Raw genomic sequence first — 27,447 nt, forward strand, 5'->3', positions numbered from 1 at the left:
TGATGGCAAGCTCTTGTTGTTGAGTGAAGAGCCGTTCCCTTCCACCTTGAGGAGGTCGTCCAACCATTCTGTAGAAAATGCCACCACAAGATGTCATTGGTTAGGTTATTTTTCACATACTGTACTTTCAAACTGTACACAGTACTGCAACATCACAATGGTATTCCTTTACATATACAGTACTTCACAGCACTACCCATTTTTGTATAGTATAGTTAGTACAGTAATACTGTAATATGATACAGAATCATGTGACACATACAGTAGGTACAGTCTGGAGTAGAAACTTGAAGATATACCTGTTCTCCAATCGGAATGTCCTTATTATCGATGCTACTGTGTATCGACTGAGGTTAGGGTGGACTCTTTGCCCAGCCTCCCTCATGGACAGGCCATGATGTATCACATGGTCCACCAGAGTAGCCCTGATGTCATCTGATATACGTCTCCGCACTGGTCCTCGTCCTCTTCCACATCCTCTTCCTCATCCGACTCCTCTCTCTCTCTTTGTCCTCTTCTTACTCTGACTCTCATTGCCTCCACGCTTGCAATGTTCTAAAAATGGCTTACCTGAGGCCTATTTGTAGTGCTAAGGCTCAGACTGATTGGTGTTCTGTTTTCTGTGCAAGTGTTTTCAGGGTGTGTATGTAAGTGCATACAATTGCCAGATGAGTTTTGCATTTTGAACAGAGTGTTTTTCCCAATGATAACGGGTGATTTCGTTTTTGAACAAAGTGTCTAATGTAAGAAAACGTGTGTAGTGTTTCGCAATAAGTGTGTTACAGAATTGCAAACAAAGTGCAAAGTTGACATTGTGTTTAAGCTATGGTTACACTGTGTTTAAGGTATGCTACAATAAGTTTAGGTATTGAGGCTTTGGTCAAAGCATTCGGTTTTAGTGTGTAAGCAATGGGCAAAAACTGTAATCTTAGACTATATCAGTCATTCTCATACTCTTAATCTCATAACTGTTTATAGTTTTAATAGTTAGTATAAATCATCTGCCAATATTGACAGTTTTTTCTACACTTTGTCCTTGTACTAGATGTTATTAGAACATAACTATTTTTAAGACACACAACAAGTGTGTGTGTGTGTGTGTGTGTGTGTGTGTGTGTGTGTGTGTGTGTGTGTGTGTGTGTGTGTGTGTGTGTGTGTGCGTGCGTGTGGCCCTCGTCCCTCCCACCTCTTTACCTATAAATACACCCTCTGATCCAGATACTGTCTGATATGTAATCACTTCTCATCCATATTCATAACAGAGGGTACTGGGTTGTGTTGTAGCTGGGTCAGGACTTTACACTGTACTGGGTCAGGGCTTTACACTGTAGCTGGGTCAGGGCTTTACACTGTACTGGGTCAGGGCTTTACACTGTACTGGGTCAGGGCTTTACACTGTACTGGGTCAGGGCTTTACACTGTACTAGGTTGTGTTGTAGCTGGGTCAGGGCTTTACACAGTTCTGGGTCAGGGCTTTACACAGTACTGGGTCAGGTCTTTACACTGTAGCTGGGTCAGGGCTTTACACAGTTCTGGGTCAGGTATTTACAATGTAGCTGGGTCAGGTCTTTACACTGTACTGGGTCAGGGCTTTACACTGTACTGGGTCAGGACTTTACACTGTATCTGGGTCAGGGATTTACACTGTAGCTGGGTCAGGGCTTTACACAGTACTGGGTCAGGGCTTTACACTGTACTGGGTCAGGGATTTACACTGTACTGGGTCAGAGCTTAACACTGTACTGGGTCAGGGCTTTACACTGTACTGGGTCAGGGCTTTAGACTGTACTGGGTTAGGGATTTACACTGTACAGGGTCAGGGCTTTACACTGTACTGGGTCAGGGCTTTACACTGTACTGGGTCAGGGATTTACACTGTACTGGGTCAGAGCTTAACACTGTACTGGGTCAGGGCTTTACACTGTACTGGGTCAGGGCTTTAGACTGTACTGGGTCAGGGCTTTACACTGTACAGGGTCAGGGCTTTACACTGTACTGGGTTGTGTTAAAGCTAGAAACATGTTTGTTCACCACATGAAAACTCAAACTCAACCAATGAGAATGTGCTATTACAGTTTTTTACGATTGCTTACACACTAAAATTAAACTTTTCCCACAATTAGCAAAACCTTACACTCAAGGAGCAAAACACAAGGCTAGATTTGCACAACTGTAAGCACATTGTCAGCTTCACACTATTTGCAAAACATTACACACAGTGATTTGCAAAACACTAAACACACTTGTATACATCAGACACAGAAGTATATCATGATGTCACGTCCTTGCAATTCCAAAGCACTGACTGTCAAATTACCACACCTATGAGCCAATCTGTTAAACACAGCCATCAGGTGCACAAACAAATGATTGCTAAATTGTAGACACACCAAACAGGTTTAAGCTCTATAAAAATGCAGCAGGTAGGTTCACCTGCCTTCAACCAAAATGGAAGGAGTCAGAAGAAGAGTGAGGGTGAGAGGAGGAGTACACAGAGGAGGAGAAGGAGGTAGAGGAAGAGGCAGAGGCCGAGCCAGAGGTCGAGGAAGACCTGAAGCAGGAGGAGAACGTGCACAAAGAAGAAGAGGACCAAACTTATCAAATGACATTCGTGCAACACTAGTGGACCATGTTGTGAACCACGGATTGACGCTGAGGGAGGCTGGACTGAGAGTTCAGCCAAATCTTAGCAGATATACAGTGGCATCTGTCATAAGGACTTTTCGACAGGAAAACAGGTAAAAGAAGATCTGTCTACAGTTACAGTAATCAGCCGTTTATTGTATGCACCATATCAGCACTTGTGATACCCCTTCCTGTAGAGTAAGTTACATGTATTATTCTCTACATAGGATTGAGGGTCGGGAACGACAAGGAGGAAGGGGGCCCATATTCACGCAAGAACAAGAGAGAGAGATAATAAACATGGTTTTGGCCAATAATGCTATCAGGCTCAGAGAACTACAAGCCAACATTATCGGTGACCATGCCATTTTCAATAATGTCCATCAGGTCTCTCAGTCAACACTGGCACGCATCCTGAAAAGACATCAGGTTCAAATGAAACAACTTTATCGAGTGCCTTTTGAGCGGAATTCAGAGAGGGTCAAACGGCTGCGGCATGAGTATGTGGAGGTTTGTATTGTTCACTTTAGCACTGTGATGTTGCATACTGCACACATTACTTTTTTACATTGACTTACATTTACTAGACCTATCCTGAACTACACAATCTTGTCTTTCACTGTATTTCAGAGAGTTTTGCAGATGGATGCTGAGGAAATCCTGCATGAATTCATATATATTGATGAGGCAGGGTTCAACCTCACAAAAGCAAGAAGGAGAGGCAGAAATATCATTGGCCACAGGGCTATAATCAATGTCCCAGGGCAATGTGGGGGTAACATCACCCTTTGCACTGCCATTTCACAGCATGGGGTTCTCCTCCGTCATGCCAAAATGTGCCCTTACAACACACCTCACATTCTCGTATTTTTGGACCGATTGCACCACATCGTCACAGCAGGTAATGAAATGCACCATATGCAATACACTGTCATCTGGGACAATGTGTCATTCCACCGCTCTGCTTTGGTTCAGAACTGGTTTCAACACCATCCACAGTTGACAGTACTATACCTTCCACCATACTCTCCGTTTCTAAACCCTATCGAATAGTTTTTCTCTGCACGGCGGTGGAAGGTTTACGATCTCCAGCCCCAGGCTCAGGTACCCCTCATTCAGGCCATGGAGGACGCCTGTGACCAAGTCGACGCCGCAGCTGTGCAAGGATGGATTCGACATTCAAGACGGTTCTTCCCGCGTTGTCTTGCTAATAAGGATATTGCTTGTGATGTTGATAAAATTATTTGGCCAGATCCAGCTAGGCGAAGAGATAATGTATAGCATGTTTACTGTAGTATTTTCTGTACAATATTGTCAGTTTTTTTCAGATTATTTTTTATGTTTGTTGTTGTTGTTATTTACTGTAATTGTAACCTGTACGTAATTGTAACCTGTACTGGATACAGTATTTTACGTTTGTCTGTTGTTTGCTGAGCTAACAGTGTTATGCGCACTACTGTAGTAGCATGAAAACTGGGACATGTTTTGTTGTGATTCTCCATGTTGACATGTTGACTGATTTGGGTATATGGAGAGAAATAAATGATATTTTCCTCAGTCTGCAGCATTGGTCTTGTGTAGTGTTTGTATAGTTGCACTTTCTCTGTGTACTTCATTTACAGTACTCTAATCACTGAGAATTAGACTTGCTAAAAGTGTTTTAGGTTAGCAACAGCAGTGTGTAACTGGTTCAAAAAGATTGAAGTCATATGAAATTTGTGTGTTTCGTATGGTAACAAAATATTGTTTTTATGAAGTCGTGTATAGTTTTGACAAAAGTGTTCCATTTTGCAAATGATCTGAAGTGTTGTGTTACTTTGGTGTAGGGTTGTGCTAATTGTGTGTAGTGTTTTGACAAACCGGGCCCTGTTTTCAAAATTGTGCTTAAACAATTGAAAAAAACTGTAATAATACATTTGCTGGTACCTGGTGAAATAATGTTGAATCTCTGTTGAATCTCTGTGTTCTAACCACTGTTTGTGTGTGTGTGTGTGTGTGTGTGTGTGTGTGTGTGTGTGTGTGTGTGTGTGTGTGTGTGTGTGTGTGTGTGTGTGTGTGTGTGTGTGTGTGTGTGTGTGTGTGTGTGTGTGTGTGTGTGTTGTGTGTGCTGTGTGTGTGTGTGTGTGTGTGTGTGTGTGTGTGTGTGTGTGTGTGTGTGTGTGTGTGTGTGTGTGTGTGTGTGTGTGTGTGTGTGTGCTTGTGTGTGTGTTTGTTTCTCATTTCAGGTTCCTACAGAATAACAGCATCCAGACAATCTCTAGTCAAGCCTTCAGTGGACTCTACAAACTAGAGCGACTGTGAGTCCTGACACAGCTCTTTCATAGCCTCTTTATGCTACACCACTTTGATGACACAAACTAGGTCCAGGAGAGATACTGTGTAGTGTAGTGTAGAGAGACGGATCTAGATTCAAATCTCTCTTTAAGAGATTTCTCCCACACTACCTCCGGAGGTCTCCCATACCCATCTCTGAGTGTAAAGACAACAGCCTCTCCCAAACCACATGTCCCCATGCAAGAATTACCATAATACCAGTAGACAGCTTTTTTTTTTTTCTCTGTTAGCCTTTATTGAAAATGGAAGGCTTTTAAAATATCCACACATTTGTGAATCATTGCATTAATCAAGTGTGCAACACTATGTGCAATATGGTTTAGATGAGAAGCTCCTGTAAAGTTTGAATTGCTATCCTTATTTTGTTTGACTATATACTATGGTATTTATGGTATGCTAATGGCCGCACTCCATCCAAGGATAGTGTAAACAGGGAAGATGCAAATCTGATGTTGAAGAGAGCTAGATCTCACTAGGCACATTTTATTAATGTAAATCCACCCTTACTGAAGACAATAGCAATAGAGAGAGAGAGAACTGGAGAGATGTGAAGCACACAAAACTAGAATGAGATTCTATTTCTTAATAAATAGATAGATACTAACGGTAATGGAAATCAATAATCAATGAACAGCAGCGTAATGGTAGTAATACATCTAATCAATAATCATGAGGGGGTGTAAGTGTGTGGTGTTAGTAATGAGTGTGTGAGGGTGTATGTGAGTGTGTGGGTGTGTAGTGTGCCTCCTTCACATCACTGTCGGTAGTGTATTTTGTATTTTGTATTTATTATGGATCTCCATTAGCTGTTGCCAAGGCAGCAGCTACTCTTCCTGGGGTCCAGCAAAATTAAGGCAGTTATATATATTTTTTAAACATTACAATACATTTATAACAGATTTCACAACATATTAAGTGTGTGCCCTCAGGCCTGTACTCTACTAACACATATCTATAACACAAAATCCATGTGTACATGTGTGTATGTTATCGTGTGTTTGTATGCATGTGTCTATGTTTGTGTTGCTTCACAGTCCCCAATGTTCCACAAGTTGGATTTGTATCTGTTTTTTTTTATCTAATTTTACTGCTGGCATGAGTTACTTGATGTGGAATAGAGTTCCATGTAGTCATGTCTCTATGTACGCAGCACGTATGACATCCTCAGCTATAGGGGTTGGCTGTGTAAGCCCTGCGAGCGGTAACTCTGTCCTTTAGCTTAGCGCGTACCTCTGTGTTAATACAGGACTTTTGATTGGGGAAGCAGCGAACCTTCACTGTGGGGACAACGTCGGCGATGCATTTCCTGATGAAGCTGGTGATGAAGCTGGTGATGAAGCTGGTGATGAAGCTGGATAGCTCGTCAATGCTATTGGCGGAGTCCCGGAACATATTCCAGTCAGCACTAGCAAAGCAGTCCTGCAGCGTAGCCTCTGCATCGGTGGACCGTTTCTCTATGGAGCGCGTCACGTACGCTTCCTGTTTGATATTCTGTTTGTAAACAAGAAGCAGGAGTCATGATTTGCCAAAGGGGGGGATGAGGGAGGGCCTTGTATGCTTGCTTGTGGGTTGAGTAACAGTGGTCTAGGACTTTATTGCCCCTAGTGGCGAAGGAGATGTGTTGATTTAAGGTGGGCATCAAGTGTCTTAGTGGCAACAAGAAAAGCAGCCTCCAGGTGCAAGTTTTCCTGCTTTTTTATAGCCTTGTACAGTTCGTTAAGTGCTAGCTTGTTGTTGTTGTTGTTGTTGTCCTGGCGTGGGAATATATACAGCAGTCACAATAACAGATGAAAACTCTCTCGAGAGGTAGAAGGTTTGGCATTTGACCATCAGTTATTCCAAGACTGGTAAACAATAGGTCGAGACTTCCACTGCGCTAGAGTCTGCACACCATTTGTTGCTGGTGAAGAGACAAGTCCTGTCCACTCGGTGAATGGACAAGATACCCATGGGGGTATCTTGTCGGAAAGCCATGTTTCAGAAAAACATTGCAGTTACCGGAGTCCCGTTATAGTAATAATATGCCATTTGCAGACGCTTTTATCCAAAGCTACTTACAGTCATGTGTGGATACATTTTTACGTATGGACGGTCCCGGGGATCGAACTCACTACCCTGGCGTTACAAGCGCCATGCTCTACCAATTGAGCTACAGAGGACCGTTGATAGCAAATCTGCCATCGGAGGTCATCCATCTTATTTTCAAGTGGCCAATAGAATTAAGGTAAGTGGTGTCCGGTTTTACCTCACCTTAGTCTCAACAGGACGCCCCCTCTCCTGTCTCTTTTTCGCCTGTGTTTCCTCTTGGGTAGCCCAAAGATTGGGTCGGAGGTACACAAAGAACCCAGGGCAGATGAGTCGAAGTTGAAGCCGGAATTGAGGTAATTGCCGATCTGATGTTCAAAAGTTATTGTCGGTTACAAGAAATGATAGTGGATACATTTTGTGCAGAAAGTAAAGATAAACGCCACAAAAATCACAAAATAGCAAAGTTGTGTGTGAATGTGTGTCGGACATTATTCATTCTAATCAGACTGTTTTTTTTACATGGACGATACATTGGAGATAATATAAAGCATGAACTGGAAACAATAGAACACTATGAAAAATCTGGGAAACCAGGCCTGCTATTCATAGCCGGCCTTGAAAAGGCATTTGATAAAGTACGACTTGAGTTTATATATAAATGCCTGGAGCATTTCAATTTTGGAGAATCTCTTTTAAAATGGGTTAAAATCATGTATAGTAACCCTAGGTGTAAAATAGTAAATAATGGCTATTTCTCAGAAAGTTTTAAACTGTCAAGAGGAGTAAAACAAGGTTGTCCACTATCGGCATATCTATTTATTATGACCATCGGAAATGTTAGCTATTAAAATCAGATCCAACAATAATATCAAGGGATTAGAAATCCAGGGCTTAAAAACAAAGGTGTCACTGTACGCAGATGATTCATGTTTTCTTTTAAATCTACAACTTTAATCCCTCCACAGCCTCAAAGAGGATCTAGATACATTTTCTAACTACTCTGGAATACAACCAAATATGATAAATGTACTATATTACGTATTGGATCACTAAAAAATACTATTTTTACATGACCATGTAGTTTACCAATAAAATGGTCTGATGGTGATGTGGATATACTTGGAATACATATCCCAAATGAAATAAATGATATCACTCCAATACATTTTAATAGAAAGTCAGCAAAAATAGATAAGATCTTGCTACCATGGAAAGGTAAATACCTGTCTATTTATCCCAGTTTACCTATTTGCTTATGGTCTTGCCTACGCCTAGCGAACAGTTGTTTAAATTACATGAGAAAATAATATTCCATTTTATTTGGAACGGCAAGCCAGACAAAATTGAACGGGCCTATTTATATAATGAATATGAATTCGGAGGACAGAAATTATTAAATATTCAAGCATTAGTCCTATCACTAAACGCTTCAGTCATACAAAAGTTATACTTAAATCCAAACTGGTTCTCTAGCAAATTAGTAAGATTGTCTCACCCCGTGTTCAAGAATGGCCTTTTTCCCTTTATTCAGATTACAACCTCTCACTTTCAGTTATTTGAAAAGGAAATCATCTCCCGATATCACTATTTCTAAAACAAGCCATAGAAAGTTGGTTGCAATTTCAATTTAATCCTCCAGAAATGACAGAACAAATAATGCAACAAATATTGTGGTTAAACTCAAATATACTAATTGATTAAAAAAATATATGTTTTGAAAAAATGTTTTAAAAAGGTATAATCTTCGTAAATGATATCATAGGTAGAACGGGTGGAGTTATGTCACACATGCAGCTAACAAAAACATATGAAAATGTCTGCTCTATCCAAAATTACAACCAAATAATTCCAGCATTACCACAAAAATGGAAGAGGAAAGTGGAAGGGGGAAAAAGTAAGGAACTTGTTTGTCGACCCTGCATTAAAGAACATAATTGGTTAAAGAAATGTGTGATAAATAAAAAAGTATACCAGTTTAATTTAAGGACCAAAGGATTGACAGCCATCCCATATAGATTGCAAAATAGTTGGGAACAGATTTTGGACGTACCGATTCCATGGCATAGTGTTTATGAACTGATACGCAAAACGACGCCGGATTCAAAACTTTGAATTTTTTTATTTAAATTATTATACAAAATTCTTGCTACCAATAGAATGTTATTTATATGGGGGATACAATCTTCCCAGTTCTGCAGATTTTGCTGCGAAGAGACAGAATCATTAGATCATTTGTTTTGGGACTGTCCATTTGTAGCTTGTATTTGGTCACAGGTCCAGGAATGGCTGAAGGATTGCAATATTTACCTGGAGCTAACCCTGCAGATAACATTACTGGGTGATCTGAAAAGTCATAGTCAATAGATCAATAATATAATAATACTTTTAGCAAAAATGTTTATTTTCAATTTACAATCTGTAGAAACAATGAGAATAGTAGGGTTCAGAACATTTGTGAAACAACACAGTACAGTTGAAAAATATATGGCAAATAGTTAAGAGATAGATGGGAGGTGTTGAATGGAGCTGAAGGATGGGACTAATAACAACAACTATTAACAAGAAGATAAATAATGTAAAACATACTGTGTCCATAATAAGTATATAGGTTATAGGTTGAGAGCTTTTGTGAAAGAGCACAGTTAGAGAGATATGGTATATAGAAGCAAACCGGATGGGCATCATGAAAATGATCGGAGAGTTTGAGGGTAGAGGAAGTTCAGGAGTAAAAACAAACTAAATAGAATTATTGTAAAATTGACTGTGTCCGTAAAATGTATATAGTATGTATAAACTGGAAGTAGAGGCCTAAGCGTTGTTGTTCACTAGTTTACTCCAATTAGGGAAGGGGTTGTGGGGTTGGAAAGTAATAAAGGGAAATATATTTTTTAAAGGATATATATATATATATATATATATATATATATATATATATATGTATATGTATTTATATGTATGTATGTGTATATCTTTAAGTAATACCTGGAATAGTATAACAGTAATCCTTCTACCCCCCCCCATTTAAAAAGAAAAAAGGGAAAAAAGGGTGGTTGTCCCACTGGCTATCCTAAATTGAATGCACCAATTTGTAAGTCGCTCTGGAGAAGAGCGTCTGCTAAATGACTTAAATGTAAATGTATGTATGTACAGTGGGGAGAACAAGTATTTGATACACTGCCGATTTTGCAGGTTTTCCTACTTACAAAGCATGTAGAGGTCTGTAATTTTTATCATAGGTACACTTCAAAAATCCAGAAAATCACATTGTATGATTTTTAAGTAATTCATTTGCATTTTATTGCATGACATAAGTATTTGATACATCAGAAAAGCAGAACTTAATATTTGGTACAGAAACCTTTGTTTGCAATTACAGAGATCATACGTTTCCTGTAGGTCTTGACCAGGTTTGCACACACTGCAGCAGGGATTTTGGCCCACTCCTCCATACAGACCTTCTCCAGATCCTTTAGGTTTCGGGGCTGTCGCTGGGCTATACGGACTTTCAGCTCCCTCCAAAGATTTTCTATTGGGTACAGGTCTGGAGACTGGCTAGGCCACTCCAGGACTTTGTGATGCTTCTTACGGAGCCACTCCTTAGTTGCCCTGGCTGTGTGTTTTGGGTCGTTGTCATGCTGGAAGACCCAGCCACGACCCATCTTCAATGCTCTTACTGAGGGAAGGAGGTTGTTGGCCAACATCTCGCGATACATGGCCCCATCCATCCTCCCCTCAATACGGTGCAGTCGTCCTGTCCCCTTTGCAGAAAAGCATCCCCAAAGAATGATGTTTCCACCTCCATGCTTCACAGTTGGGATGGTGTTCTTGGGGTTGTACTCATCCTTCTTCTTCCTCCAAACACGGCGAGTGGAGTTTAGACCAAAAAGCTATATTTTTGTCTCATCAGACCACATGACCTTCTCCCATTCCTCCTCTGGATCATCCAGATGGTCATTGGCAAACTTCAGACGGGCCTGGACATGCGCTTGCTTGAGCAGGGGGACCTTGCGTGCGCTGCAGGATTTTAATCCATGACGGCGTAGTGTGTTACTAATGGTTTTCTTTGAGACTATGGTCCCAGCTCTCTTCAGGTCATTGACCAGGTCCTGCCGTGTAGTTCTGGGCTGATCCTTCACCTTCCTCATGATCATTGATGCCCCACGAGGTGAGATCTTGCATGGAGCCCCAGACCGAGGGTGATTGACTGTCATCTTGAACTTCTTCCATTTTCTAATAATTGCGCCAACAGTTGTTGCCTTCTCAACAAGCTGCTTGCCTATTGTACTGTAGCCCATCCCAGCCTTGTGCAGGTCTACAATTTTATCCCTGATGTCCTTACACAGGTCTCTGGTCTTGGTCATTGTGGAGAGGTTGGAGTCTGTTTGATTGAGTGTGTGGACAGGTGTCTTTTATACAGGTAACGAGTTCAAACAGGTGCAGTTAATACAGGTAATGAGTGGAGAACAGGAGGGCTTCTTAAAGAAAAACTAACAGGTCTGTGAGAGCCGGAATTCTTACTGGTTGGTAGGTGATCAAATACTTATGTCATGCAATAAAATGCAAATGAATTACTTAAATATCATACAATGTGATTTTCTGGATTTTTTGAAGTTGAAGTCAGAAGTTTACATACACTTAGGTTGGAGTCATTAAAACTCGTTTTTCAACCACTCCACAAATTTCTTGTTAACAAACTATAGTTTTGGCAAGTCGGAAAGGACATCTACTTTGTGCATGACACAAGTAATTTTTCCAACAATTGTTTACAGCCAGATTATTTCACTTATAATTCACTGTATCACAATTCCAGTGGGTCAGAAGTTTACATACACTAAGTTGACTGGGCCTTTAAACAGCTTGGGAAATTCCAGAAAATTATGTCATAGCTTTAGAAGCTTCTGATAGGCTAATTGACATCATTTGAGTCAATTGGAGGTGTACCTGTGGATGTATTTCATGGCCTACCTTCAAAATCAGTGCCTCTTTGCTTGACATCATGGGAAAATGAAAAGAAATCAGCCAAGACTTCAGAAAAAAAAATGCTGACCTCCACAAGTCTGGTTCATCCATGGGAGCAATTTCCAAATGCCTGAAGGTACCACGTTCATCTGTACAAACAATAGTATGCAAGTATAACACCGCGACCAAGCATGTCCCGAAACACCTCGTTCACAAAGGACTGGAAGACTGATGGAGCATTCATCAAACCGTACGGCATCACCAGGTATTCGTAATGCCCATGGTTGTGCTGAATGCTGTCTTCCACTCGTCCCCTTCTCGGACACTCACCAGGTTGTACGCACTCCGGAGATCTAATTTTGTGAAGAAGCGCGCCCCATGCATTGACACGATTACAAATTAAATGAGGGGTAGAGGATAACTATAACGAATTGTCCCCTTGTTCAGTGCTCGGTAATCAATGCAAGGGCGCAGCCCTCCGTCTTTCTTCTTCACAAAAAAGAAACTTGAGGATGCGGGCGAAGTGGAGGGACGTATGAACCCCTGGCGCATGGACTCTGAGACGTATGTCTCCATCGCCTCTGTTTCAGCCTGCGACAGGGGATATACATGACTCCTGGGAGGCACAGCGTCGACCCGGAGGTTTATCACGCAATCCCCATCCCAATGAGGTGGTAATTTGGTCGCCTGCGTTTTGGAAAACGCGTGCGCCAAATCGAGGTATTTGGGGGGAATGCGCACAGTGGAGGTAGTGTCTGGACTTTCTACCGTGGTTGCACCAACGGAAACAGCTAGACACCTACCCTGACACTCTCACGACCACCCCGTGAGAACCCTCTGCGGCCATGAAAAGATGGGGTTGTGTAGTGCTAACCAGGGAAGACCCAACACAACAGGGAAATCAGGAGACTCAATAATAAAAAAGGTGACTTGCTCTCTATGGGTCTCTTGCGTAACCATTGTGACTGGTGCTGTAACTTCCCTAACTAACCCTGACCCTAATGGTCGACTGTCAAGTGCTTTGATGGGCAGTGGAATGGATAGGGGAACCAACAGAATACCTAGGCTATGAGCTAACAAGCTGTCCATAAAGTTCCCAGCTGCGCCTGAATCGACCAGCGCCTTACACTGGGACAGTACTGTATAATCAGAAAACGTGACTTGTATGGTGCAATGCGCAGCAGAGGGCCCTGAATGAGTGTGTGTTTGCGCTACATGGGGTGACGCGAGAGTGCCCTGCCTGCCACATCCAGACCCGGAAGAACCCTGACGACAGTGTGCAATAGAATGTCCTCTCCTGCCACAAGCGTGACACTGGAGCTGTCGTCCTCCGTTCTCCCGGATCGCTGCACCACCCAGCTCCATTGGAACTGAATCCGGGTTGGGGGGGGCAGGTTGTCCAACCGGATGGCCATGTCCACCAGCTGGTCAAAAGTCAACATGGCATCCCGGCAGGCTAGCTCCCTTCGGATATCCTCTCGCAGGTTGCACCGGAATCTGTCGATGAGGGGCCGCTCGTTCCATCCGGACCCAACCGCAAGAGTACGAAACTCCAGGTCAATGTCCTGCACGGTCCTCGTCCCCTGCCTCTCTTCCTTCGGGCGGGTGGGTGAAGACTGCCTGGAAGAGGCGAGCGAACTCCCCGTAGTTGTCCAACGAGGCTCCTCCTTCACTCCAGACAGCGGTTCTGACTGTCCTCGGGTCCATTGGAACGGGCTTCTCTTTTTGAAAATGTATTTATGCATATCGGGTTGGGTGTGAAAGCCACGGATCCATTTCGGAACCCGTGAAGACCTCTAGCTTGAAGCAATGAGTGATGTATTTGATGGACAGCGGTGCATTTTGAACCCACAACCCAACCCCTCCCCGTTTTTCAACTGGTTGTTCAAAACAGCACAGTTTCCATTTAATTGAATGTAGAATTACGTGTTTGTTTTTTTTCGGACTGAACGCAGCACTGATTAAATTAATGAAAATAAAATGATGCTGACTTCATTAAAATAAAATGTTCCCTTCCAAAAAATTATCCAAACAACATATTGGTCCATATTATCAGGCTGGTGTGTTATTTAGCAATACGCATGATCACCTGTATCCCAACTGATTCAGCATAATGGCTATAAATGAATAGGCCGAAGCATGCCCATCTGTATTTGTGCTAACCATTAGCTAGTGCTTCCCAAACTTTTTCAGTCATGACCCCCTTTCATCATGGGGGAACAACCTATGCCCCCCCCCCCATGCCTCCTTACCTCCCCCAATTGAATGAACTGCTACTGTTACACAAAATAGGGTATAAAGGATGGCTGCCATTTTACGGGCTCCTAACCAACTGTGCTATTTTGTGAGTTTTCCCGAATTTTTGTAACTTATTTTGTACATAATGTTGCTGCTACCATCTCTTATGACCGAAAATAGGTTCTGCATATCAGAACAGCGATTACTCACCTTGAACTGGACAAAGATTTTTTCTTTAATGAGTTAATGAGTCCAACGCGAAGGATATACAGGCACAAATCCCCGTCATTCGCATGGAAAAAAACACGGAGGTACAGGGGGCGGAGATCGGGGTGCCTTGTGAGAATTTGTCGGCGAGTGGCTAACCCGTATCTACCATCCGTTCTATTGGCCAACGTACAATCACTGGAGAATAAACTGGATGAGCTCCGTTCGAGACTATCCTCGAACGGAGCTCATCTATAATGAAAACTGTAATATCTTATGTTTCACCGAGTCGTGGCTGAACGACGACACGGATAATATACAGTCTGGGTTTTCCGTACATAGGCAGGACAGAACAGTTATTTTTTACTTTAGTTTATTTAGTAAATATTTTCTTAACTCTATTTCTTGAACTGCTTTGTTGGCTAAGGGCTTGTAAGTAAGCATTTCACGGTAAGGTCTACACCTGTTGTATTCGGCGCATGTGACAAATACAATTTTGATTTGATTTTACTCATCAAGAACATTACATACAAACACCAGTACCTGGTTTCCCTTCCATATTGAAATCAAGAAGAAAAAATGTGTAAAGGAGAAATATATCAGCTTACTGCTGTGCACTGTCACATGCATCTCTATCAATAAAGACAATTTATTTTGTAGATATAAATATAAAGTTGGTTCTGGAAGTATTCTCAGGGTGATTATTAGGGTGCATAAACATGATGAGTGCTTTCTGCCCACAATTCTGGCCTTCTCGTTTGTTTTCGAAACATAAATAAGGAGGATTGGTTGCTACTGCTGCTCAGAGTCTGTGAGACAGGCAGGCTGCCTCTGACTGAGGTTCAGAGAAACAGCCATTTTCTAATTCTGTAGCCTACTAGAAACCAGATGTTTCAAAGTTTATAATATTACCAAAGTTATCTTGAGCCCAATATAACAGTTACCAATTATCACTTGTTTTTCGCAACCCATCAGTTCGCAATGGAAACCTTCTTCATTAGAAAAATATGATTTTCTATGTTATTCTCATTCTTGCTTATTAATTGACAAAGTTAAATGTGACAGTACTTCTATATGTGTTACAAGTTAGCTCACAGAGTTTGTTAAGAAAAGAGAGAGAGAGAGAGAAACAGAGGAGCTATTGCTCCGTTCTCCTTACATGCTTTGCGCAACTTTTTTCCGTTCACAAACCACGGCCTTTGAGGACCGGGCCAAACCAAAAAGCATAATTGGCAGCGGTGAGATTCAATCATAAAATAAGGAATTGAGTAGTAATGTGTATAGTAAAGCCACAAAAAGCCAGTGAATAAATCATTTCCAATCCATCAAATTCATCATGGTATATTATTGCGGGGGGGGTTGAATTGAGCTGTTTCTAATTTTTGGGGGGTCATGACCTCCGTCCCCTCTGCAAGTTAAACGCCTGTTGGCAGTTGATGCATCTAAACTCCTTGAAAATCAGAGAACCCGGGTTGCAACTGCCTCTACCCGCTTGTCCTCAGTGACATCATCATACTTGAAAAAAATCTCTCCTTCACACCACTGTCGGTAGTGTAACGCAGCACATATGACATCCGAGCAAAATCAAATCAAATCAAATGTATTGGGTCACATACACATGGTTAACAGATGTTATTGCGAGTGTAGCTAAAGGCTTGTGCTTCTAGTTCTGACAGTGCAGCAATATCTAGCAAGTAATATCTAACAGTTCCACAACAAAAACCTAATACACACAAATCTAAGTAAAGGAATGGAATAAGAATATATAAATATATGGATGAGCAATGTCATTATCAGAGTGGCATAGGCTAAGATGCAATAGATAGTATAGAATACAGTATATAAACTCAGCAAACAAAGAAACGTCCTCTCACTGTCAACTGCGTTTATTTTCAGCAAACTTAACATGTGTAAATATTTGTATGAACATAACAAGATTCAACAACTGAGACATAAACTGAACAAGTTCCACAGACATGTGACTAACAGAAATTGAATAATGTGTCCCTGAACAAAGGGGGGGTCAAAATCAAAAGTAACAGTCAGTATCTGGTGTGGCCACCAGCTGCATTAAGTACTGCAGTGCAACTCTTCCTCATTGACTGCACCAGATTTGCCAGTTCTTGCTGTGAAATGTTACCCCACCCTTCCACCAAGGCACCTGCAAGTTCCCGGACATTTCTGAGGGGAATGGCCCTAGCCCTCACCCTCCGATCGAACAGGTCCCAGACATGCTCAATGGGATTGAGATCTGGGCTCTTCACTAGCCATGGCAGAACACTGACATTCCTGTCTTGCAGGAAAGCATGCACAGAACGAGCAGTATGGCAGGTGGCATTGTCATGCTGGAGGGTCATGTCAGGATGAGCCTGCAGGAAGGGTACCACATGAGGGAGAAGGATATCTTCCCTGTAACACACAGCGTTGAGATTGCCTGCAATGACAACAAGCTCAGTCCGATGATACTGTGACACACTGCCCCAGACCATGACGGACCCTCCACCTCCAAATCGATCCCGCTCCAAAGTACAGGCCTCGGTGTAACGCTCATTCCTTCGACGATAAAAACCGCGACTCGTCAGTGAAGAACACTTTTTGCCAGTCCTGTCTGGTCCAGCGACGGTGGGTTTGTGCCCATAGGAGACGTTGTTGCCGGTGATGTCTGGTGAGGACCTGCCTTAAAACAGGCCTACAAGCCCTCAAGTCCAGCCTCTCTCAGCCTACTGCGGACAGTCTGAGTACTGATGGAGGGATTGTGCGTTCCTGGTGTAACTCTGGTAGTTGTTGTTGCCATCCTGTACCTATCCCGCAGGTGTGATGTTCGGATGTACCGATCTTATGCAGGTGTTGTTACACGTGGTCTGCCATTGTGAGGACGATCAGCTGTCCGTCCTGTCTCCCTGTAGCGCTGTCTTAGGCGTCTCACAGTATGGACATTGCAATTTATTGCCCTGGCCACATCTGCAGTCCTCATGCCTCCTTGCAGCATGCCTAAGGAATGTTCACGCAGATGAGCAGGGACCCTGGTCATCTTTCTGTTGGTCTTTTTCAGAGTCAGTAGAAAGGCCTCTTTAGTGTCCTAAGTTTTCATAACTGTGACCTTAATTGCCTACCATCTGTAAGCTGTTAGTGTCTTAACGACCATTCCACAGGTGCATGTTCATTAATTGTTTATGGTTCATTGAACAAGCAAGGGAAACCGTGTTTAAACCCTTTACAATGAAGATCTGTGAAGTTATTTGGATTTTTACAAATTATCTTTGAAAGTCAGGTTCCTGAAAAGGGGACGTTTCTTTTTTTGCAGAGTTTACATATGAGATGGGTAATGCAAGATATGTAAACTTTATTAAGATAGTGTAGAAAACAGTATATACATATGAGATGGGTAATGCAAGATATGTAAACATTATTAAAGTGGCATTATTAAAGTGACTAGTGTTCCATTTATTAAAGTGGCCAGTGATTTTCAAGTCTGTATGTAGGCAGCAGCCTCTCTGTGCTAGTGATGGCTGTTTAACAGTCTGATGGCCTTGAGATAGCCACAGGCAGTGGCTCGGGTGGTAGTTGTCCTTGATTATCTTTTTGGCCTTCCTGTGACATCGGGTCTGTAGGTGTCCTGGAGGGCAGGTAGTTTCCCCCGGTGATACGTTGTGCAGACTGCGCCACCCTCTGGAGAGCCCTGCGGTTGTGGGTGGTGCAGTTGCCATACCAGGCGGTGATACAGCCTGACAGGATGCTCTCAATTGTGCATCTGTAAAAGTTTGTGAGGGTTTTAGGTGTAGGCCAAATTTCTTCAGCCTCCTGAAGGCCGACGCAAAACACCGCCGCTGTGTGTTATATGTTATATGTTATCTCATCAACCATACTGGTTACAAAAAGGTGTTTTCCTCACCTCCTCCTTCGTGGCATCTGTCATTACATCCGTGACTGGATTTAGCTGGAAGTGCCAATGAACACTGTTGCTGTAGCAAGATGACAGTTTAAAGGGTTGTCATACTAGGCCAATCAAATCTAGCATCTCTGAGCAGTTCCCTTTATTAGTTGATTATATTCCCTCATCATGTCCTCTGAATGACAATTCTTGCTTTCCCTCCAACACAACCATGTGAATGAGGCGCTTCAGAATCTCCTTGTTCATCCTGCCTTTCTCATTATGAGCTCTGCTGCTCGTTAAGCTGAAGATCTACTCTTGTGTCCCCAAATGTTTTTGGATCTCACGTAGCTCACAGGTGTGAAGTGGAGTTTTGGTGGCGCAGAGATGACTTCGGTAAACTGGCTAGGTCTTTGAAACTAAACCAGCACTGGCCCAGGTAGACGTCTTGTCGGTGCTGAAGAGCAGACAATCCCAATACAGCTTCTTGGTTTGCTCACACCCAGTCATCCACGGATAGCGCTCATAATTGTTAGCTTGAAAATGCCTTTCAAAAATCCTGATTGGATTATATATATATTTTTTGTGTTATCCTTTCCATTTCCAACACAAACTGAAGAGATAAAATCAGAAAATCAGAAACAAATTATTGGAAAGATTAAATATAAATAAAAATGATGAATGAAAATTACATTAAATGAAAATTAAATGTAATAAAAAAATTTGGGGGGTGAAATCCTTAGGCCTTGACGGTTCCCCACTGCTTAAACCAGTCAGCTGTAACCTACAGGTTGTAAATACAGTCTATGGATGTGTCCCCAATGGCACCCTATATAGTGCACTACTTTTGACCAAACCCCCATGGGAATATGGGTGAATGTTTTAAAGATACACTGTCCATCCATCAGATAGTTTAATCGAGGCAGTTTGACTGCTGGATGCTGTCTGAATTCGCATTGTGCAAAATTTGATCGTGTGGGGGAAGACTAAAATGATAAGATACTAAGGGCTGACTCACTATTTTTGAAGTGGGAAGGAGAAAGGAGGGAGGAGGAAGGAGGATGTTTCTCATCTGATTAATTATCTGTTTGTGTCTTTGTTGTGTAGGAGGAATAATGTTCTCGCTCTCTCTTTTTCCCCTCTCTCTCTCTCTCTCTCTCTCTCTCTCTCTCTCTCTCTCTCTCTCTCCCTTCCTTTCTCTACTGTTCTCTCTCGCTCAACCCTCTCTCTCTCTCTCTCTCTCTCTCAATTAAATAAAATTCCTTCCCCCTCTCTCTCTCTCTCTCTCTTTCAGGTTTCTCAGTCAGAACTCCATCTCATCTCTCAGTCCGGGTGTGTTCAGTGATCTCCGTAACTTATGGTGGCTGTGAGTACAGAGCCGGTACACACATTCACACATTCACACACACACAGAGACACACACTCACACGCACACATACAACAGACTGCATCAAAGGGAGGATTTAGCCGTTCTGCAGTGTGGACAGTAAAATAAACCAGCTGAGGCCATATCACCATATTTCTATTTTATTAGACGTTATCACAGAGGAATGCAGCTCAAAATAATTCATTTGATCACAGCAAAAATGATTAGAAACACCTCTTTGTTTTATATCTTTGTTTTGAAAGTCCAGAGGTTGTGAGTTAAAATACCAGCTGCGATCATATTTTAGCTGAACAGCGATAACACATGGAATTGCACATTTGAAAACGTGATCACATGAGAAGTGTTTAAAAAACACATGATTTTATATGTGAAATGTTACGTGAGGTGTTCCAAAAACACTTTTTTTTAAATTAAATAGTAAGTTACCGGCTCCTGAGTTGTGGTGAAAATATTGGAAACAACTGTAAATATATTTCTACAGTTGAAATGTATTTTGTCAGTAAATATACAACAACAAACTGTATCCAAGAAGTACACAGAAAAAGTATAATTCTCATAGAATTATTTTCAGTGCTTTTTTACCCGCGAAGAATTTGGAATTGGGTTTACTTTCTGGATTAACTGGAACTCGTATGAAATTGACCTCAGCATTGGTTAGTACACTTGGGACGTAACCACACCTGGGATTAGAATTTACAGTTACCTGTCGCCACCAGTTCTGTAGCCATGAGATCGGCCAGATTTTATTGGCAAGAATACATTTCTGCACATTGCTTAAAGTTGCTCGTAATTCAAAGTATTAAGTAGAAAATGTCCCATTATACCTACAAGATACCAAACTGTACCATGTGAGTTCATATGTGTACCTGTGAAGTGTACCTTTGAACTTTTCGTTCACTGTAGCAGAGCATTTCAGATTGCTTACAACCAAGAGATTCTGAGTTCAAATCCCATTTAAGGCTGAGTCCCAATTGTGGTCACACTACAATATTTTACAGTAATTGAAATCAGAATACAGCAGCAACCTGTAATTTTATAGAAATAACACCTTCAGGTTGTTGTAGATACACTGAATAAAAATATAAACGCAACATGTAAAGTGTTGGTCCCATGTTTCATAAGCTGAAACAAAAGATCCCAGAAATTTACCATAAGCCGCCTCCAACGTCGCTTTAGAGAATTTGGCAGTACAACCAACTGGCCTCACAACCGCAGACCACGTGTAATGGCGTCGTGTGGGTGAGCGGTTTGCTGATGTCAACGTTGTGAACAGAGTGCCCCATGGTGGCGGTGGGGTTATGGTCTGGGCAGGCATAAGCTACGGACAACGAACGCAGTTACATTTTATCGATGACAATTTGAATGCACAGAGATACCGTGACGAGATCCTGAGGCCCATTGTCGTGCCATTCATCCACCCAATCACCTCATGTTTCAGCATGATAATGCACGGCCCCATGTCGCAAGGAGCTGTACACAATTCCTGAAAGCTGAAAATGTCCCAGTTCTTCCATGGCCTGCATACTCACAGACGTGTCACCCATTGAGCATGTTTGGGATGCTCTGGATCGACGTGTACGACAGCGTGTTCCAAGTTCCGCCAACATCCAGCAACTTTTCACAGCCATTGAAGAGGAGTGGGATAACATTCCACAGGCCACAATCAACAGCCTGATCAACTGTATGCAAAGGAGATGTGTCGCGCTGCATGAGGCAAATGGTGGTCACACCAGATGCTGACAGGTTTTCTGATCCACGCCCCTACATCTTTTTAAAGGTATCTGTGACCAACAGATGCATATCTGTATTCCCAGTCATGTGAAATCCATAGATTAGGGACTAATGAATTTAATTTAATTGACTGATTTCCGTATATATGAACTGTAACTCAGTAGAATCTTTGAAATTGTTGCATGTTGCGTTTCTATTTTTGTTCAGTATATTTACTTAATTTTTACTGCCACTTTAGACAAAGTGCAGAAATGTCACAATGTTCTAAAAACGTCTTTGGGGACGTCCCTGGAACAAACTGGGAACTAGATAAAACCTGCAGGGGACCATGACTGTTTCAATTGAATGAATGACAATTTTGCCTTTCAGAGTAAAATATATATTTGACACCTGGGCTTTCACATTTTTAAATTTTGCATTCCCATGTTTTCACATTTATTTCACATGAGATTGTGCTCCCATGTTGTCACATTTATTTCACATGAGATTGTGCTCCCATGTTGTCACATTTATTTCACATGAGATTGTGCTCACATGTTGTCACGTGTAGTTTCATGTTGTCACATGTTGAAACTTTGCATCCCCATGTTGTCACATTTGTTTCAGATTAATTTCACATGAGATCATGTTTTCACAAGTGCTAAAATGTTTTCACGTGCAGTTTTATTTTGTCACATGTTGCTTCACATGTTATCACATTAACTTCACATTAAAGCACGTGAAATTCATGTGGTTTTTCCATAAGGGAATTTTGGCTGTAAAATCAACCAAATAAAAGCAAGTCTGCTCATGGACGGTTAAACACTGCCAAAACAATTACTGTTTGTTATCATGCAACAATGTGCATATTCACTGTGAGTTTTGTGAACAGTATGCTCAGTCGAGCAGATTCATTGTTTTTCTTCATTGTTTTTCATAGTTTGCTTAATTGAGCACTTTGAACGTTTATTTGGATATGCTCATATTAATAGTTTGTGTTTGTTGTCATGATTTGGCTAAAAGCACAATCAGATCTGCCACCAAGCTACGTACTGTATTTCATGTAGAGCAAACCTATTGTATTGTGTAATTCTGTAGGGTTAGACTGTGTTGAATAAATGCATAACATCTATTGGCACTTTGGATGTATAGTACTTTACATGGTCTTTGGTTGTCTCTCTCTCTCTCTCTGTCTCTCTCTCTGTCTCTCTCTCTCTCTCTCTCTCTCTCTCTCTCTCTCAATTCAATTCAATTCAATTCAATTCAATTCAATAGACTTTATTGACATGGCAAGTAAAATTACTTACATTGTCAAAGTATACATATAACAAAAATGGTGGGACCAACAGCAATAATAATAGTAGTAGTGGAAATGGGATTACCATTAACAGCAACTACAACAACAATATTAATGAGAATAACAATACATTAAAGCAATAGTAGTCGACCAATCTCAACATGACTGAGCAGACATATTACATGCTATGAAAGCCAAAACAAAACAGGAAATATTATTGACATTACATTACAATTTTCACTGGCTGTCCCTCAGGTTGTGGCAGGAGGACACATATTTGGCTGCCAAAATTGCACATTTTGGCTTTTCACCCAATAAATATTTGATTTTTTCTTCCTCTTTTATAGTTTCAAATTCGTTGTACTGAATGATAATTTTGGGGAAAGAAAGATTCTCTTAGGTCTGAGTATTTGTCACAGTGTAATAGGAAATGCAGCTCTGTCTCTACCTCTCCCCGGGGGCAGAGTGCGCACAGCCTGTCCTCTCTGGGCAGCCAGGTTTGCCTGTGACGACCGGTCTCTATAGCCAGACTGTGCTCACTGAGTCTGTACCTAGTCAGTGTTTTTCTCAGTTTTCTATCAGTCACAGTGGTCAGATAGTCTGCCACCATGTACTGTCTGTTTAGAGCCAAATAGCATTGAAGTTTACTTTGATTTTTTGTGGTGTCTTTCCAATAGGTGATATATTTTTCTTTTTGCTTTGTGATGATTTGGTTGGGCCAGATTTTCTGAGTGCTGTCCTGAGGCTCTATGAGGTTGGTTTTGGTTAGTGAACTGAGCCTCAGAACCAGCTGGCTGAGGGGACTCTTCTCTTGTTTCATCTCTTGACATAGTAGAGCTGTGTGATGGAATGTTTTGGGGTCACTTGTTTTTAGATGGTTGTAAAATTTGATGGCTCTTTTTTCTATTCGAATAAGGAGGGGGTATTGGCCCAATTCTGCTCTACATGCGTTATTTGGAGTTTTTCTTTGCACTTGCAATACAGTCTTGCAAAACTCTGCATGCAGTATTTCGATTGGATGTTTGTCCCATTTGGTAAATTCAGTATTGGAGAGCGGACCCCATACTTCGCTGCCATATAGAGCAATTGGTTCTATAACTGATTGGAAAATTTTGAGCCAGATTCTAATTGGAATTTCGATTTTAATATTCCTTTTAATGGCATAGAATGCTCTTCTTGCTTTGTCTCTCAGCTCATTCACAGCCATGTGAAAGCTACCTGTGTTGCTGATATTTAGTCCTAGATATGTGTAATTTTTGGTGTGTTCTAATAGAACTGTGTCCAAATAGAATTTATATTTGTCATCCTGATTTCCTGACCTTTTTTGGAATATCATTATATTCGTTTTTTTTTAGATTAACGGTCAGGGCCCAGGTCTGACAGAATCTGTGCAGATGATCTAGATGCTGCTGTAACCCCTCCTTAGTGGGAGACAGTAGCACCAGGTCATCTGCGTACAGCAGACACTTGATTTCAGTGTTGTGTAGGGTGAGACCAGGTGCTGACGATTCTTCTAATGTTTTTGCCAATTCGTTAATGTAGATGTTAAATAGTGTTGGACTTATTGGGCAGCCCTGTTTCACTCCACGTCCCTGAGAGAAGAAGTCTGTTTGCTTGTTGCCGATTTTAATCGCACATTTGTTTTTAGTGTACATTGATTTAATAACATCATATGTTTTCCCTCCAATACCACTTTCTATTAGTTTGTAAAAAGACCTTCGTGCCAAATTGAATCAAATGCTTTCTTGAAGTCTACAAAACACGAGTAGATTTTGCCTTTGTTTTGATATACTTGTTTGTCAATTAGAGTCTGGAGGGTGTAAATGTGGTCTGTTGTACGATAATTTTTTACAAATCCAATCTGGCTTCTGCTTAGGACGTTGTGTTCATCAAGGAAATTATGTAGTCTGCTGTTTATGATACTGCAGAGAATTTTCCCCCAAGTTGCTGTTAACGCAAATTCCTCTGTAATTATTTGGGTCAAATTTGTCTCCATTTTTATAAATTGGTGTGATCAATCCTTGGTTCCAAATATCGGGGAAAATACCTGCAGTTAGGATAATGTTGAAGAGTTTGAGTATAGCCAATTTGAATTTGTGGTCTGTATATTTGATCATTTCATTTAAAATACCATCAGCACCACAGGCCTTTTTGGGTTGGAGAGTGCAAAGTTTTTCCAATAATTCTTGTTCTGTAATTGGGGTATCCACAGGATTCTGATAGTCTTTGACTGCTGATTCAAGGATTTGTAATTTTTCTTGTATATCTTGTTGTTCTGGGCTCTTTGTTATATTGCTGTAGAGGTTTGCAAAGTGATTTCTCCACATATCCCCATTTTGGATAGCCAATTCCTCATTATGAGGTTTGTTTAATTTATTCCAATTCTCCCAGAAGTGGTTTGATTCTATGGATTCCTCAATCACATCCAGCTGATTTCTAATGTGCTGTTCCTTTTTTGTTCTTAGGGTGTGTTTGTATTGCTTCAGTGTTTCCCCATATTGAAGACGTATATTTTTGTTGTCTGGGTCTCTGTGTTTATGATTAGATATATTTCTCAATGACTTTCTTAGATTTTTGCAATCATTATCAAACCATTTTTCATGATCTATTATTTTTGGTTTGCTCTTATGTTTCTTAAGATTAGCCAAGGAGGCTAATTTGTCAAATATAAAGTTTATGTTCCAAACGGCCAAATTTATACCTTCATTGGTGTAGGAGAATGTTAATGCTTTTCACTTTGTCATAGTTGTTTCTAGGGGGGTATGTGGGGAGGGAAAGGTTGTTGCTTCCCGGTAGGTGTTTGTCCCCATGACTGTTAATAGTGTCTAGTTCTTCTGCTGTTCTAGCATTCAGGTCTCCACAGACCAGCACATTGCCTTGGGCCTGAAAGTGACTAATCTCCCCCTCTAGAATGGAGAAACTCTCTTCATTGAAGTAGGGTGACTCTGAGGGGGGAATGTATGTGGCACAGAGGAAGACGTTGTTATCTGTTAAGATAGCCTCCTTGTTGATTTTTAGCCAGATAAAGAATTCTCCTGTTTTGATCAATTCGATTGAATTAGTTAGTTCAGATTTATACCATATTAGCATTCCCCCTGAGTCTCTGCCCTGTGTGATTCCTTTTAATTTGGTGGATGGTACGATTATCTCCCTATAACCTAGTGGACAGCCAGTGGAAACATCACCTCTGCACCATGTTTCCTGTAGTACTACAATATCAACATCATCAATTTCTTTAAGGAAGTCTGGGTTTCTGCTCTTTAGCCCAAAAGCAGAGGACTTCAAGCCTTGTAAATTCCAACATGCAACGTAAAAGGACTTCATAACTGTTTTTTCTTTACATTCAAAATGAGATAAACACTCACAATCCAACAAGAACTATTAAAATAGGATTTTTCAATTAAGGTAAACTCTTATTATGCAAATGTGATTTGTTTATCATTTAAGATAGTATTTGTGTCTTGCCACTTGGGTGGATGTAGTGTGAGGATGGTGGAGTTCTTGTGCTCATCTTACCATGACCCTCGGCCTATCACATGTGAGCATAGTAGATTCAGCATTTGTTTGATGTCACTCATTTCGTTGGTGGGAGCTGGGCCAGTTGCTCCTCTCACAGCTTGTGCATAGCTCTGTCTGCCGGGCTGTGGCTCCTCCAGGTGTGGGTCTGTGGTGGGGGGGAGGGGGGTGTTAGGCCTCGTCTGGGTGGGTCTGAAGCTGGGCTGGGGTGGTCTGTGCTGCGCTGGATGTGGTGGGCATTGAGGTTGGTGGTGCTGTGGCCGTGGCTGGGGGTCCAGGGTACTGGTCCGGGGTGTTGTCTCTGTGATCTCGGGGGGTGGAGATTGCTCCGCTGTTCCTGGGTGGAGAGGTCGGGATGCGGTTTAAAGCGACGTCCTTGAGAGTCTTAGCAAGGATGGGGACTGTCTCCCTGTACAGGTGAACATGGTCATAGAGACAGTCAAGATCGAGGGTGGGATGGTGGGCCAGGTGTACATTGGGTCGCAGGGCACAGTCCCGGGAGAGGCTGGCGTTTATTCTTTGGATTGTGGCAGGGGTGGAAGTCCTTCCTCTGTAGAAGGGTTGACACCACGATCCTTGAGTTGGGGAAGATTGCAGAGGCCTTCTCAATCACTCCCGTAGTGAAGTCGCCACCCTCTCCTGCTGAGCACGCAGGTCGTTGCTTCCGGTGTGTATGATTATGTGGCTTGGCGACCCAAGCTGGGCCTTATCAAGCAGCGCCATGGCACTCTGCGTTGTTGGGCACCACACCTTTCTCGTTTTGTGTCTAGGGAAAAGTTTCTTCTCCTGAACAAACTTCCCATTTGAGTCCATCAACAGGACAATCTCAGCCAGTGTTTCTTCTGGACTGGAGGGGGTAGAGTTGGGGCTGGTGGGTGTTGGAGCTGGGGTGTGGCTGGTCTGTGCCGGTGCCGCTGTCAGTGGGAGGCTGTTCTGGGGGCTGGGGGAGGCATGCGGCCGGCAGGGCTGGGGAGGCCTGGCTGGTTGAGGTGGGCTCCTCTGCTGTGTGATGGCAGGTCATAGAGTGGTGATCTAGCTGCTCCTGCAGTCTGTCTTCTGTTCTCTTTCTCTCCCTGCAGCTCCTCTCTTAGTGTTGTCAGCTCGTTATTACTGCTCTGCCTGTCTTTTTGGAGCTCTCTCACCTCCTTTGTTAGATCAGCCAGCTCTCTCTTGAGTCCGTCTCTCTCTTGCTGAACTTCTTTCAACTGTGTTGCAAGGCTGCTGTCCTGCTCTGTCCGCACCTTGGTTAGGAGCTCCTCTAAGGTGTGGATGTCT

The 27,447-nt window shown here is 42.0% G+C and overlaps 1 protein-coding gene across 1 annotated transcript in view; it reads left to right on the top strand.

The window, feature by feature from the left end:
* LOC121541353 (relaxin receptor 2-like) overlaps window positions 1-27,447 on the top strand; it is a 178,376-nt gene that overhangs the window by 66,361 nt on the left and 84,568 nt on the right. Inside the window, 2 exon segments of the mRNA XM_045207960.1 lie at window positions 4,851-4,922; window positions 19,557-19,628. Of these exon segments, the coding sequence (XP_045063895.1) occupies window positions 4,851-4,922; window positions 19,557-19,628 (144 nt within the window).

Source organism: Coregonus clupeaformis, chromosome 27 (genome assembly GCF_020615455.1).
Source record: "Coregonus clupeaformis isolate EN_2021a chromosome 27, ASM2061545v1, whole genome shotgun sequence".
NCBI lineage: Eukaryota > Metazoa > Chordata > Actinopteri > Salmoniformes > Salmonidae > Coregonus > Coregonus clupeaformis.